The 16,027-nt window shown below is 41.9% G+C and overlaps 1 protein-coding gene across 4 annotated transcripts in view; it reads right to left on the bottom strand.

Annotated features, from left to right (window-relative positions):
- Window positions 1-2,440: 2,440 nt before the first annotated feature.
- chd4b (chromodomain helicase DNA binding protein 4b) overlaps window positions 2,441-16,027 on the bottom strand; it is a 75,636-nt gene continuing 62,049 nt past the window's right edge. For 3 of the 4 annotated variants that reach the window (XM_034174498.1, XM_034174497.1, XM_034174499.1), the window contains exons 32-40: window positions 15,361-15,517; window positions 13,365-13,456; window positions 8,297-8,546; window positions 8,154-8,210; window positions 5,727-5,894; window positions 5,531-5,639; window positions 3,283-3,415; window positions 2,999-3,194; window positions 2,441-2,820 (exon numbers count right to left, since the gene is read on the bottom strand). In XM_034174498.1, the coding sequence (XP_034030389.1) occupies window positions 2,618-2,820; window positions 2,999-3,194; window positions 3,283-3,415; window positions 5,531-5,639; window positions 5,727-5,894; window positions 8,154-8,210; window positions 8,297-8,546; window positions 13,365-13,456; window positions 15,361-15,517 (1,365 nt within the window). In that variant the 3' untranslated portion in view covers window positions 2,441-2,617. Of the gene's footprint in view, window positions 2,821-2,998; window positions 3,195-3,282; window positions 3,416-5,530; window positions 5,640-5,726; window positions 5,897-8,153; window positions 8,211-8,296; window positions 8,547-13,364; window positions 13,457-15,360; window positions 15,518-16,027 lie in introns of those variants that run through there. The other variant, XM_034174500.1, reaches the window with a different exon arrangement.

Below are 16,027 nucleotides of genomic sequence, written 5' to 3'. Positions count from 1 at the left end.
TTACTCCATTTTAGAATAAGGCTGTAACATAACAAAATGTGGAAAAAGTGAAGTGCTGTGAATACTTTGTGGACGTACTGTACGACTTGAATAGATTGAACATCTGGTTGCTTAAGTCTTTTATCATTTTCAACATGGCCGCCAGCAGCCATATTGAGTGCCTCGCTCATGAAATTTGTGTTCCTTAACTCTTACACAGTTAATAAATGTTCATTATATTATAGGTTTCCTGTGCCAATGATTCATAAATGAATTCATGTTTCTACAAAATAATAATAAAAATAATAATAATAACAATAGGTGGTTGTTAACCATCTTAGATTGTGATCGTGGCCTTCGGGGGAATGCTTTCAGCTTGATTTGATGTCTTCACCTGTCACATTTGATGTTTTGATGAAAAAAGTGAACGCTTTCAGTATTTTCTGGTTTTCTCTCTTCCACTATGGGTGTAGCTGTGATAGTGATTGACAATAATACTTACTTTACTTACTTTATACAGACTGTTTCAGTCTGTCAGCCTGAAAAATAATAAAGATGTACAGAGCAGAATAGCAACATAAATCAAAGACAAATCTACAATTTTGCATAAAAATCTGTCAAAAAGACAGCTGAAGACAAAAACCATCTAGAAACCTTCAAAGTTGGGCTGCAAGTAATGACAATTTGGATTATTGTGTAACTTACTTAATCTTCTTTTTGTTTTAAATCCCATTACAAATCCAAAATGCTGATATTCTGTTTACAACACCAATTCCTCTACATCTACAAATATGTTTGTAAGTTCTTTTGCCTTCCCCCTTTTTCACTTGGGGTCGCCACAGTGGATCCATTACGGATTTGCATGTTGATCTGGCACAAGTTTTACACTGGATGCCCCTTCCTGATGCAACTCTGCATTACATGTAGAATTAGCAGGGGTGGTCTTGGTCACCACGCAATTTGTCTGACAAAGAATAAAATATTTCAGTTGCTACTGATTGAATAATTGATAATCAAGCAACCAATGTAGTTCAATTTCCAAAAAGGTCTGCAACTGCTAAAAATTATCAGCAGCAATAGGGAAACTAAAAAAGTGAGGAAGTCTTTCAAAATAAATATTTAACACAGAAAACGTATGTTGGAACATGTTACTATCTTTCACAGTCTAACAGCAAACCTGAGACTCACCCACATGGCGCGCAGGCTGTTCCTCTCTGCACAGGAGCGATCGACACACACTCTTCTGCCCAAATCGTGAGTAGTTAACTGCTGCACTCGTTCTGCATCTAACTCTCTCCAGTGATAAGATAGCAGGCTTCATTACCAACCCAGACGATTCTCCCACCCTGTAATTTACTCAAATTTTCTTAATTACCATCTAGCTATGGAAGGAAATATGCTTATTCCTGTCTCTGCTGCCTCATAGGACCTCTTTCTTATTTGTTTTTCTCTCCAGCAAATGCAAACTTTGCGAAAATTTTACAACCTGATAATTTTCCTTAAAGGCAACTGATTTAAAAAAAAGTGTGGCAACTGTTCATCTTTTATTGTAGTCCATAAAAACTGATTTAAAATAAAGGGGTAACCATTATGTTTGAGGAAGCAAGAAACAAAAACAAACAAAAGACATTAAACATTAAAGAAATTAAATTAAGTAAAGATTGCAATCATTCTCAAAACCATCCAGAGTACCTAAAAGCTGTGAAGCTACAAAGCTTCCTTCTCTAGAGAAAACGGGAGGATTCCCAAGCAGCAATTCTACGGTGCTCCGACGGGTTTGGAATGTCAAGGTGCTGAGTGAGTTGGTGCAAGCGCACAGCTGATGCTGCACTGAGTCACCTGATGTGACTGTCGGGGGTTTGGGCTGGAGGTCAAAGATGCAATGTGTGACTCGCTGATAGAAAATTGTGTTTACTTCACGGACAATAACAGTCTCTCAGTGTCGTCCTGGGACATTCTGCAGTAGAGGTGCACATTACTATGCCCCGTTTCACACAGATGCTGGAATCAATCAATCAATCAATCACACACACACACACACACACACACACACACACACACACACACACACACACACACACACACACACACACACACACACACACACACACACACGCAAACAAGTGACAGTAATGGAGGCAAACGACTCTTTCACAACTCCTTAAAATGATCACAATGAAGTCCCTTGAATTAGCGGAGGATCCATAAAAATTAATACAAAGCACCAGGATACTCCAAACATACTGATTTTCTCTCACCTACACACTTCCACTTCATGATACATACACCAACACGTTTGACCCTGCTGTAAAGACAGAACTGCAGTTCAGTCACAATGACAGTGCTCAGGTTACAGGAGTTAAATCTGAACTCGCAGTCAAAGAGATGGACCTGTGTCTAATCTGCTACAGACACAAAAGTGATTCTACGTCAACACTTCCAGTCTTTTAAAATCAAAAGTCCAGCAGCACAGCTGATGCTCTTCAAGGGTCCGGAGAGGGTTTGTGGGTGAGGAGCGAGGACTAACCTGACTGTGCTGTACATGTTGGCTGGGCTGATGGGAGGACGTCTGATACGCGGCGGTGAGGTGATCTTAACTGTTCTCAGTCACTAAGTGTGAAATATGCAAGGGTATTGGTCAGCGTGACACCTGCATCTGCTGTGAGGTCTGTGACTGGCTTTGTGTGGTGGCATCTGGGCCCCGACTGGCCAATCGGCTGAGGATGTTTCTTTCGGACATTTGCAGCCGGACAGCGACAGGAGGTATCCTGGCGATTGTTGCTGGGAGACGTGTGACGTCAGCCTTCATGTCACTCAGCAGTTCCTCCAGCTGTTTGAGAACTGTAGCACAAAGAGTGAAAAGTACTGACTCAGCCTTTTCGGAGATACAAATAGGGAGGTCTCCAAAGGGGGAAAAACCCCATCTACTGTGTCCAGTAAAAACAAACAAGAGCCTCGTCATTCTGGTGGCTTCAGAGGAGAAATGTGACACACAAGTACACAGTTTTTGTCATATTACCTTTATGTAGTACAGCATTGGCAGGTTTGTTTCCAGACATGGACTCCTTGCTGAGGTGCTGGTGGGACTCGGCCAAACACTCCACCTCACTGAAGCGTGTGTTGAGGGCCATGGACGGGTGTGCTGGGTCCTCTGTCATATTTAGGTAAGCTGCTCTGCGTAACTGCTCCTCAATCACCAAAGCCTGCTCTAATAACTATAGAGAAAACATTTAAAAACACCCAATGAGACTATAATAAAGACGTATTTACCAACTAAAAATGTGAGAACAGTTAGCAAAGCACTTTGAATCTGCGAGCCAAGAACTTGTTCTTGATTTCCAGGAAATTTCCCCTGCTCATCTCCCCTTTGAAGGGCTCGTTGAGGATGGCAAATCTCACGTCATTCTGCACGTCTTGCCACCTGGCATACCCATGTCTGACAGACGCAGGGGTTAAGTATAACAACATCACCTCATGAGGGTAACATCAACAAACACATTTGCTCAGGCTTACTAGGAAACACAGAAGTATGTTTGTGCAAAATTCTACTATATTTTGAGTATACTATATATATTAACTAATTCATGCATTTATTTCCTCTAGGCTGGACTATTGTAATTCATTATTATCAGGTTGTCCTAAAAGTTCCCTGAAAAGCCTTCGGTTAATTCAAAATGCTGCAGCTAGAGTACTAACGGGGACTAGAAGGAGAGAGCGTATCTCACCCATATTGGCCTCTCTTCATTGGCTTCCTGTTAATTCCAGAATAGAATTTAAAATTCATCTTCTTACTTATAAGGTTTTGAATAATCAGGTCCCATCTTATCTTAGGGTCCTCATAGTACCATATCACCCCAATAGAGCGCTTCGCTCTCAGACTGCAGGCTTACTTGTAGTTCCTAGGGTTTGTAAGAGTAGAATGGGAGGCAGAGCCTTCAGCTTTCAGGCTCCTCTCCTGTTGAACCAGCTCCCAATTCAGATCAGGAAGACAGACACCCTCTCTACTTTTAAGATTAGGCTTAAAACTTTCCTTTTTGCTAAAGCTTATAGTTAGGGCTGGATCAGGTGACCCTGAACCATCCCTTAGTTATGCTGCTATAGACTTAGACTGCTGGGGGGTTCCCATGATGCACTGAGTGTTTCTTTCTCTTTTTGCTCTGTATGCACCACTCTGCATTTAATCATTAGTGATTGTTCTCTGCTCCCCTCCACAGCATGTCTTTTTCCTGGTTCTCTCCCTCAGCCCCAACCAGTCCCAGCAGAAGACTGCCCCTCCCTGAGCCTGGTTCTGCTGGAGGTTTCTTCCTGTTAAAAGGGAGTTTTTCCTTCCCACTGTCGCCAAGTGCTTGCTCACAGGGGGTCGTTTTGACCTTTGGGGTTTTTACATAATTATTGTATGGCCTTGCCTTACAATGTAAAGCGCCTTAGGGCAACTGTTTGTTGTGATTTGGCGCTATATAAATAAAATTGACTGATTGATTGATTGAGTAGTGAAACATAATTTAGTCAACCAGTGATTGTATTAAAGTCAGTCAAATTTAAAGGGTGTTTTTTTTGTGCAAACAGTTTCACACATCAGGAACTTGAGCTTGATTTCAACAATTTAACTGCAGCTACTCTCACATTATTATGTAGCCTCAGCAGCCCACTGGGCCAAAGCTGGGGTGCCTCCAGACCTGAAATGTTCATAAGGTAGATCATCTATAAATAACTGGACTCAAACAAGAACTGCTGTTGACATTTCCACCCATTTAAATTGCTGCAAACAGTAAACTGAAGTGTGTAAAGCTACTGCTGTCACCAAACTGACGTGAACACACAATGTAGAAACAGCAGCAGCAAAACAACAAAGACTTTAACTGTGAACTTCATAGGATGATTTTAGCAAACTTAACGTTTGTAAATTAAAAGTGCTCAGCCAATGTTAGCTATACTATGGCATCAGATCAGTGACAAAACCCCACTCGCGTAAAAAAAAATGGGTTCACACGCAAATTATGTCTGCACACACGTGCAAATTCAGAATCAGAATCAGATCAGAATTTCTGTTTAGTGTTGTAGCAGGAGCACACAAAAGACAAGGTACACAAAGATAACAATATTAACAGTGAAAATAAGACCCAATTAAAAGTCTAAAATCAAACATAATAAAGATAATAAAAACAATAAAAACAATACCCATACAATGTCAAATATTCATTCCAGAGTCCATCCAAATGATCTCTTTGCATGTGTGCAAGCAGAAATAAACTTCGCACGAGCAGAAAACAAGTTCGAGCGGGTGGGGTGTGTGCTGGTGCTCACGCGCAGCACCTTTGCAAGTGGGGTTTTGTCAATGATCTGACGCCATACTATACTCTGTCTCACAACAAGCTCGAGTCCTCACAGAAGAATGGAAATGTAGAAACAAGCATGATGCTACACAACTCTGAGGTACCCTGTATGGATAGGTTCAAGGATACCGTGATGAATGTTACTCACTTATGTGAAATTACTGAGAATTGCAGGTTCAAAAATTTTTTTTTTTAAAAATGCAGAGCTCATAGGATACTGGACAATTCCCGAAAGTAACCAGTAGTCATGTCGACGGTGCCAGATCTCAAAGGTCTTCTTGGTGACGGTGGCTGCTCTCTCTTCATTCTGCCACAGAGAGTGAAGCTCTGGAATAGAGTAAAAAGGTCAAACGCTAACATTGGAAGAGAGGAAAAAATTAAAAAACGCAAAATACTGTATGTGTCTTTGCCCACCTGTGAATCCTCCATCAGCAATGTTGAACATGAACCTCTGCTTGGTGGCTTTCTTCTTTTCTTCACTAATGTTAAGCATCGGCACTCCTGCTCCTTCTTTGTTGTTTTCACCATTCTGCAGCTTAGCTGACTCATCTGCTTTCAATCCGTCTTTATCTGCTTTTTGCTCTGTAAACAACACACAGAGAAGCATATCAGCGACATATCCAATCACAATTTAATTTTAAGTCTTGAACACACATCTTCTTCTTTTGGACATGTGGGACATTCAATTACGGCATCATTGAAATTTAACAAAATAAAAACAAAAATAAGTTTTTACTTGACTGTAGGTATGTCCTTCTCTCTTATAAAACAATGCTATAAGTGTCTGGATACATGGGCCACAGTACAATTCAATGACAACAGTTTTAACTGTGAATAATTTATTTTTTGTATGATGCTATGAAATCTGATACAATTATTTGTTTATTGCAAAGATTTATTTCTGCAATAAATTACAATAAGAAAATGGTGGCACTGCTTGCCTTCAAATACTTCCATCCATCCATTTTCTATACCCGCTTACTCCAATTAAGGGTCATGAGGGGGGTACATCTTGGACAGGATGCCAGTCTATATCGCAGGGCCACATACAGAATAGCACATTCACACCTACGGTCAATTTAAAGTTTCCAATTCACCTAACATGCATGTCTCTGGATGTGGGATGAAGCCGGGGCACCCAGAGGGAACCCACACAAACACAGGGAGAACATACAAACTCAACACAGAAAGGCCACAGACGGGAACTGATCCCATGACCTTCTTGCTGTGAAGCAACAATGCTAACCTCTAAGTCACCGTGCTGCCCCCTTCAAATACATATGTTATGAAAAACCAGAGATCTCTTCCACATTTTTACTACTGTGCTACAGCATACTCTCACAGCCTCTGCTCACCTTTTTGCTCACCACTGGGGGCAGCAACACATATAATAGCAGAAAATGACATAAAGAAGCACAGAAGAGAAAGCCTGTTGTTAACATAGCATAAATTTCCCTTTCTGAACCTGCATTAGAGTACTAATAAATTGTGACCCAAAGAAAGTTTAAAAAGGTAAATTTATCCGTAATATCATCTACCACTATCGGACACATTGATTTTGTTTTTACTTCACAAAGTTAATGTTCCTGTGACCAGCATCACAAGAGGCTTTGGTCGGCCTTAGAATCTTTACAAGAGTTTGAAGGCAGAGACGTGGGAGCATAACAAGCTTATTTCAAATGATATGCGAGGTCTGTTAGAAAAGTATCGGACCTTTTTATTTTTTGCAAAAACCTGATGATTTGAATCACGTGTGCTTGCATGAGCAAACCTTGAACCTTCGTGCGCATGCGTGAACTTTTTCACACCTGTCGATTACGTCATTTCCTGGTAAGCAGCCTTTGTGTGGGACGTGTGTAGTGTGCTCGGCGGATTTTCATTTCAAGGAAAAAGACGGAACGACTGGAGCAGCGCCGCATCAAATTTTGCCAGAAACTGCGTGACAGCCAGGTGGAAACCATTCGGATGATTCAGACAGCTTTCAGTGACGATCCTGTGGGCATCACACAGTTTAAGGAGCGGTACAACCGGTTTAAAGACGTCCGCACAACAGTGGAGAGCGAGCCACGCTCCGGTCAGCCATCAACATGCTGAAATGACCAGATCATTTCCAAAGTGAGCGCTGTGGTGATGTGGGACCGTCGTGTAACTGTCCAAGAAATTGCAGAAGAGGTGGACATCAGCACTTTTTCGGTACATTCCACTGTAGAAGATTTCCACTGTAGAAGACAGAAGATTTGGCCATGAAAAGAGTGGCTGTGAAATTCATGCTGCTTCTGACGGCAGAGCAAAAGCGCCTGCGTGCTGAAGTCTCACAGCACATGCTGTGACATGCCCACCTCTTCCACAATTTCTCGGATAGTCACACAACTGAAAAGTCACCAAAAGCCGTCTGAATCATCCGAATGGTTTCCACCTGGCTGTCGCCCAGTTTCTGGCAAAATTTGATGCGGTGCTGCTCCAGTCATTCCGTCTTTTTCCTTGAAATGAAAATCCGCAGAGTGCGCTGCACATGTCCTCACACAAATGCTGCTTACCAGAAAATGATGCAATCGACAGGCGTGAATAAGTTCATGCATGCGCACGAAGGTTCATGGTTTGCTCATGCAAGCACACGTCATTCAAATCCATCAGGTTTTTGCAAAAAATAAAAGGTCCGATACTTTTCTAACAGACCTCGTATGAAGCTAAAATCTATCCACTGACTAGTTCATAGTGAACTTACATAGATTCAGGCATCCATGTATCCACGTAGTTGTATCTATTACCTTAAAATGGATTATAATAATTACACCCCTACTTGACAGTGTATGTGTGTGAAAATGGATTTTATGTTTGCACCTTTTTTCTCCTCAGAAGGGGAACCAGTGTCCATGTTCTCTTCTTTGCCCTCCTCGACTGAATGGTGAGAAGTAGAGTTACAGTTATATGTGGAAACAAAGGAAACTGCAAGATTGTGAAAGCAGTATAATCACCTTTCTCACCTTTAGACTTGTCATCCTCTGAAGCCGCTCTGGTCTCTGAAGTGTCCCCCTTGAGCTCCGTAACTGTCTCCACACACTCAGGCGCCTTGTCCTTCTCTTCTTTCTCCTTGTTCATCAAAACTTCAAGTTCTTTCTCTTTGCTCTCAACTCCACCTCCTGCCACCTTTTGTTCTTCCTCCTTCCCTGCAGTGGAGTCTTTTTCTTTCTTTTCAAAAGGAGATTTGTCAAACTCATCTGGAATTTCAATAATCTGAGGGAAGAGCGGCAAGTTTCTAGTTACAAAAATATAATAATAATGATTCAGGAATATTACAATATATCCTCCTGAGACACAGAAAAAACAGAAGTGTTGCAATTTTAGCTCTTTTGCATCAAGTAATTGTCTTGGGTAAAAACAACATACGAGAGCAGGTTGTTTTTTTTTTTTTAATCAGAAACATTTTTTATTATTTTTTACGGAATGTCCTTTGTAGTGGACAAAGGTATATTGTGCTGAGCAATTCTTTTGAACTAAAGCTATGAAACTCTTATCCCTGACAAAGAAAAAAAAATACATGTCTGAGTATCGAGAGATTAAAGCCACCTTGACACTTACACAAATTTGATCACTGCACTGGCACGCAATTCGTCAAGCCAATGCATTTCATTTAGATGGTACGCTTGAAAGCGTGAAGCCTAGTTTGCGCACTGTTCATGTTAAGTTTACACATAAGCTATGCCCTTTCCACGCAATGCGTGATAGAAAACGGTGCACATCCGGCACACAATGGCACGCTATCGCACAACTGATTTACACCCTATTCCAAGTATTGTTGGCGCATTGTTTATGTACAATGTACAACATGGTACGCACAACGCGCATTGTTCCCGCAAAGGCATGCATTGCCACAACCGCTTTGTGCATGCGTGAAGTAGTCGTGGAATTATTTGGCCCCGCTTGATGTCATGCTATATAAAATAGCAGGAAATACACTATTCCATTCATTCCTCGATTTGTTGTTGACCCTACAAGATGTTGAGCGCCAAAGAAGAAGCTCTTAAAAACAAGAAAAGGCCTCTATATTATCTCACAGCTTGATGCATCTGTCTGGACACCATACCCAGGAAGAGGTCAAAGAACAGCGTGAATACTTGTCACACTATTACTTGTCTCCTGCTGGTGCTGATCCTTGGTAAGACAGAAGGGTCACACCTTCAACTATAGTGATCACAAATGTGGGCCATAAAGATCAAGTAACATGTTAATTTTAACTAATCTTTAAATTTGTTGAATAAAGAAATCCAATAAAAAAGTCCTTTATTTTGTCTTATTTCAAAAACATTTATGTCCAATATTTACAAGGAAATGTGAAACATATTTAGAAGAGAAGCCTAACAAGTTTTTAAAAAATAACATTAGAGCTTGCAAAACACTATAGATTGCAAAACAAATCACAGTTTAAAAAAATATGTAAAAGTGAATGAGAAAGTTAAAAGATATTCACACCGGAGAAATAAATAAAGTATTCTCAGTCGTCCTTTGCACCCTCAGTGGTGGAAGTCATCGGAGGGGTGTCCAGTTCATTGGGGGCTGCCAGGACTGCTGCTGTGAGGCTGCTGCTGCTTGTATTTCTGTACTAAATTCAGACAATCAATCTGGAAGTTGTGCCAGGAGTTTTCCAGGATGGTCTGCATGTGTTCCTCCAGGAGACAGACAAAGTCACAGAGAGAGGTGTTGTTTGGGCCGAGGCATCTGCTTTGATAGCATCTGAAACAGAATATTGTCACATTTAAAATTATGTTAATCCGAACACAATAATGTCGCGTCATTTTACTTCATCACAAAATATCACAGGAGTGATTGAAATAATTTTACATAGCTTTCATCAACCCATTAACTATAAAAGGGGGTACAGAAAAAAATCATACTTGATATTCTCACCTGCATAAATGTTTCCCAGGGGTCGGGATGTGTGCTAGCAGCTGAAACACTCAAAGGTAAGGGGGATGTGGAAGCTTTTGATAATGCGGCAGAGGCCAAGATTTTGTTGCCTTGCCCTTTCCCCAGGAAACAGGTACAATTTCTCCTCCAGTCGATGGCAAGTCATCATCCTTCTCCGCCTCCGAGTCGTCAGTGGGCATTGTCAAACTGGGATTGGAGAACTTAAAAATAAAGAAAAAAAATAGTGAAAATTAGATGCAATTACCAATAAAATCAATACAAATGTAGATTAAATTTAAATAATTTCAAACTGGAAAGAATTTCACACAGATGAACAGAGATTTAAATTTCTGCTAATAATTTATATATTTATTTATATATACGAGGTCTGCGAGAAAAATAACGTACCTTTTTATTTTTTTCAAAAACTATATGGATTTGAATCACGTGCAATTACATCAGCCAACCTTGAACCCTCGTGCGCATGCGTGAGTTTTTTCACACCTGTCGGTTACGTCATTCACCTGTGGGCAGGCTTTGAGTGAGGAGTGGTCCACCCCCCTCGTCGGAATTCCTTTGTCTGACTTCTTCCTGAGAGACTGACGCTTTGCTTGATCAAAATTTTTTCAAAAACTGTGAGGCACATCGAAGTGGACATCATTCGAGAAATTCAGCTGGTTTTCTGTGAAAATTTTAATGGCTGATGAGAGATTATGGAGTCTTACTGTCGCTTTTAGGACTTCCCACGGAGCGGGACGTCGCGCCGCGCTCTGAGGCGCCGTCGTCAGCCCGTTTCGAGCTGAAAACCTCCAAATTTAAGCCTCTGTTGACCCAGGACGTCGTGAGAGAACAGAGAAGTTTCAGAAGAGCTCGGGATCAGCAGTTTATCCGGACATTCCACTGTTAAAGGAGATTTTGTAATGAAAGACGTGCGGACGGATTGGCGCGTCGACAGGCAGCCGCTCATGGCCCGACGCCACAGGAAAAACACCTGCGCTGGAAGCCTTAAGGACAAGTTGGAACATGTCCAGCTGTTAAACAATTTCTCAGATACTCACTCAACTGAAAGCCATCAAAGGCCGCCTGGTTATCAACACAGAGGTGTTTTTCCTGTGGCGCCGGGCCATGAGCGGCTGCCTGCTGACGCGCCAATCCGTTCGCACATCTTTCATTACAAAATCTCCTTTAACAGTGGAATGTCCGGATAAACTGCTAATCCCGAGCTCTTCTGAAATTTCTCTGTTCTCTCACGACGTCCTGGGTCAACAGAGGCTTAAATTTGGAGGTTTTCAGCTCGAAACAGGCTGACGGCAGCGCCTCAGAGCGCTGCGCGACGTCCTGCTCCGTGGGAAGTCCTAAAAGCGACAGTAAGACTCCATAATCTCTCATCAGCCGTTAAAATTTTCACCGAAAACCAGCTGAATTTCTCGAATGGTGTCCACTTCGATCTGCCTCACAGGTTCTGAAAAAATGTTGATAAAGCAAAGCGCCAGTCTCTCAGGAAGAAGTCAGACAAAGGAATTCCGACGAGGGGGGTGGACCACTCCTCACTCAAAGCCTGCCCACAGGCGAATGACGTAACCGACAGGTGTGAAAAAACTCTCGCATGCCCACGAGGGTTCAAGCTTGTCTGATGTAATCGCACGTGATTCAAATCCATATAGTTTTTGAAAAAATAAAAAAGGTCCGATACTTTCCCCATATATATATATATATATATATATATATATATATATATATATATATATATATATACACACACACACACACACACACACACACACACACACACACACACACACACACACAAACACTAACCTCCTTGTGTTCCCCCAAACAATGTGTTGCATGAGGATAGTCCATGTGGACATTATATCTTCGTCCCTCACAGTCCTCTCTGTTTGCCCTGATCCACTATTACTTTCTCTCTTCATTTTCTTCCCCACCCTGGTGTGCATGTTTTCATAGTCCTTCTTGCATGGGGCCCTATAACATCAAAAGAGGAACATAGTATTAAATACAACAGAATTATATAGTAATTTAATCAAGTAAAATGTCTTTTATAATGCAATGACATGATGAAAATGTAAATCACCCATTCAATGACATTAATTCATTCAAAATTTCAGAAATTAATGTAGAAAAATAAACCAGGGAAGAATATAATGGAAACAAAAACACTTACCAGTGAGGGGGGGTCGTGTTCCTCCCCAGCTGTTGCCCATAATTGGTTCTTTGTGGTGAGATTTAGCCAATCCTTCTTGTCGAACAGCTGGGGGTGCTGCATCACAAATTCGGCCAGCTTTCTGGTTTACTCATCCATCCAGTTGTATTCTGGCATTTCTTTCTTGCTAACTCTGATCTTTTTTTCTTCTTTTGTTGGGCCTCTTCTTGGGGATCTTCTTGAGGTGCTGGAAATTCCACACTTGAGGAGGATGAATGGAGAGGAATAGCCCTCTCCATCTCTGCAACCTCTGACTCCAGCTGTCTCTCTGTCTCGGTTTCTTCTTCAAGTGTTCCAGCCACTGCTGGTCTTGCTATTCTTTTTTTTTATTTTTGTCAGGCATTTTGAAGTTGTAGCTCCTTCGCTGTCGAGATGAGAAATGTATCAGGACTGGCAAAGGGCTCGCTATACGCACTGCTGAGTGCGGGGTCTTCGCTGACGGGCGCGTGAACAATGCGTGAAGTTGGCGTGCCCAATGAGTGTCGAGATCATGACATGCGCAAAGTATCGTGCCGTCCGCAAACTATGTGGGAATTCCGCTCGCACATTTCACAGTAAGTTAGAAGGCGTGAACTTTGCGCAATCTGCCGCAACCATGTTGTAAACAGTTCGTGATCTAATTGGGCCAATGCGTGTCAATGAGCGCCCTGTGCGCAATGATACGTGTCAACATGCAGTGTTTGCGAATAGGCTGCACAATGTTCACAACTCGTTCACGCAAGTGCCACAAAATTTATGTGTGCCAGAAATTTTGAACATTTAAAAATTTTCTTTGCACACTGGCATGCAGCCTTGCACAGTTTATTCATTGGCACGCAATCTTGTGGTGTGGGGATCAAATTCGTGCAAGTGTCAAGGTGGCTTAAGACTGGATGGGAAAAAAGATGGGCAATTAAAAAAAATTAAATCATAAATTTATGTACCTCTGAATTATCATCAGGCTTCCTGGCTCCTTTACCAACCTCTCCCTCCTTCCTCATGTCGAAGTCCTTGTCATCCATTTTTGATAAATCCTCTGAAAATAAGAAATACAGTCCAGTGGAAATGAAATCAGAATGTCTATGGAAATGTTTTTAAATGTTCATGCTACACAGCCGTCTGATCTACAAATAGATATGATATGTTACATCTTGACATTTGCAGCATTTGGAGTTTAAGGTGTACACTGAAAATGTGGCTTAAAGTAGACCTGCATTGAAATAAATGCAGTCAGATCTTTGGACCAAAAAATGACTTATATTTATACATAAGATCCTTCTGAATGTAGTAAAGTAAATCTGCAAGCCCAGATCTGTCATTCAACAGAGAAATCTTCATTTAAAAATGACAAATTTACAGCTAAAATTTAGCCCTCCGCAAAACTGTCATCACATCCGGGATGCTGCCGAGATGTCAGGGAAAAGACCCTATCCCGGCATGCATTGCGCGCGCCAACTGTAATTTGTGGATTTACATCAGTTTGCATCTGCACCTTTTTCTTGTCTTATACGGAAGGATCTACTTTTTTAAAACTTCATATTGTCTTGCGGCACGTTTGGTGAGTACACATTTCTTTTATTTGTGCTTGAAAATTATTTTGGGGGACTTTTTCATACGCCCGTTTGATTGAGTGGTGTCGCATTGAAAATCTACTGTCTTTCGCCTCCGGTGTTACCGTCGCGGGGTACGGAGGTGGGACCCGCAAAGAATTCAAGTCATTAAAAAGATATAAACCTCTCTCAGCAGCCATGGAGCTCTGCGGCTCTGATTACCGAGACGTGCGGCGCTGCGGAAAGTCTGTCCTTGCAGCAACAGGTGTCACCGGCCGCTCCGCATCAAAACAGCGAGCGTAGTCTCTGAACTTGTGCCAAGTTGGCTGCACCTCCATTCAGTAGACAGAGAGGTAGACTCAGTAAGTGCAGCGGAGGCAAAGAGCAAGGCGTCGGGGAAGAACGTCGCCCGCTGTCGATGTCGCCGCTGATCTGAGCATGCAGAGCTGTATCTCACATTCATTGCAGCTTCCTTTTGGATGCTGAAACCAGGATGTGTATAACAGTAACATTACTAACAGATAAAATCAATTTCAATGCGGGATTGGACTGAAGGCGGGAGCGCTCCGTCTTCTGCTGGACGTCACTGCAATGACCCGGATGTACAAACAGTTTTCGCTGAGGGCCAAATTTTAGCTGCAAATTTGTCATTTTTAAATGAAGATTTGTCTGCTGAATTACAAATTTGGGCTTTCAGATTTACTTTACTGCATTCATAAGGGTCTTATAAATACATATCAGCTATTTCTTTCTGAGATCTGACCACATTTATTTCAGTGCAGGTCTACTTTAAGTGAAGGTTTGTCTGAGAAGCATTCTATGCACATCAGGGTTCTCGCCAGTGCATTTGAGCACAGGGGGCCCTATGCTGTGATTCGGAACCCCCATGCTGTGATTTGGGTCCCTATGCTGTGATTTAACCACCATAGGGGGGCTTTTGCTTTTTCTTTTCTTTTTTAGAAGACATGCTGCACATTATTTATTGTCCCAGTTGGAAACACAAAGTGGCCTTCAAAATGCAGGAAATAGTGTTTTAAAGGGTTAGAAATTTCTAAATTTTCCTGGGGGGGGGGGGGGGGGGGGGAGAGGTGCCCCTAGACCCCCCCTGTCAATACTCGTGCCTCCAACGCTCATCGTGCCGCTAAGTTCCCATCTACGCTATGAAAAAATCCTGGTGAGAACCCTGCACATTTTCTTTTTTTCCTGCAAAAAGTGTTTTTTATGAATGTCCATTAGCAGTGGGGACATTAGGCAGCCGTGGTGACATCCACAGACTGACAACCAGTGGATTATAACTGGCTGGAGAATTTACTCCACAATAAATTGTGATACTCCATCATAGCTGTCTGTGCACATGGCACAAACTGAATGCTGAAGTGTTGGTGTGTACCTGGTACAGGAGTGTTGGGTTGTGTGTCTGCAGGGGTTCCACTTGAAGGAGTCTTTGGATCCTCTCCTGCTGCTAAAGCTGCTGCCCTTTTGTTCTCCTCCAGCTCTGCCATCCAGGGCATGGACCACTGGCCATTCACATGCTCAAACTCCTGAACCTGTCAAACATATTCAAAACGTCAACCTTTCATGCTGTCACTTATCACTCAAGTTGGTCAGTTTTCCGGAGATAAATTAAACTTGCGCAAAAGTGGATGGAGGGACGCTGCTGTACACTAGTTTCCCATTAATGAATGCGGAACATCAGTTTAGTTATCCAGGTATAACAGTTACAAGGAAATGCAAATATCTTTTGAAAGAAAATTTCCCAAGTCTATTAAATAATACAAACATTGTGTGACAGTGGTCTCCCCCCTCTACTTTGGTACACTTTTGTTTACTGGAGTTAAGTCCAATTCCAGCAAGCCATCTTTTCCTGCCATCCTTGCCTGATCCTGTATTTCATCAATAGTACAGAAGGGACATTGTCCACTTTAAAGAGCCTTTCACTGATAATAGCTTTGCATCATTTGATCAACTTTTTGAAAAGTTCATTCTCCCAATATGCATTTCTTCAGATATCTGCAGAATTGACACTTTCTCCAGTCTCAGACATCAAATTTCCCTGA

Source organism: Thalassophryne amazonica, chromosome 7 (genome assembly GCF_902500255.1).
Source record: "Thalassophryne amazonica chromosome 7, fThaAma1.1, whole genome shotgun sequence".
Classification (NCBI taxonomy): domain Eukaryota; kingdom Metazoa; phylum Chordata; class Actinopteri; order Batrachoidiformes; family Batrachoididae; genus Thalassophryne; species Thalassophryne amazonica.
Note: the sequence above shows the minus strand (reverse complement) of the source record. Positions and strands in the feature narration are given on the sequence as shown.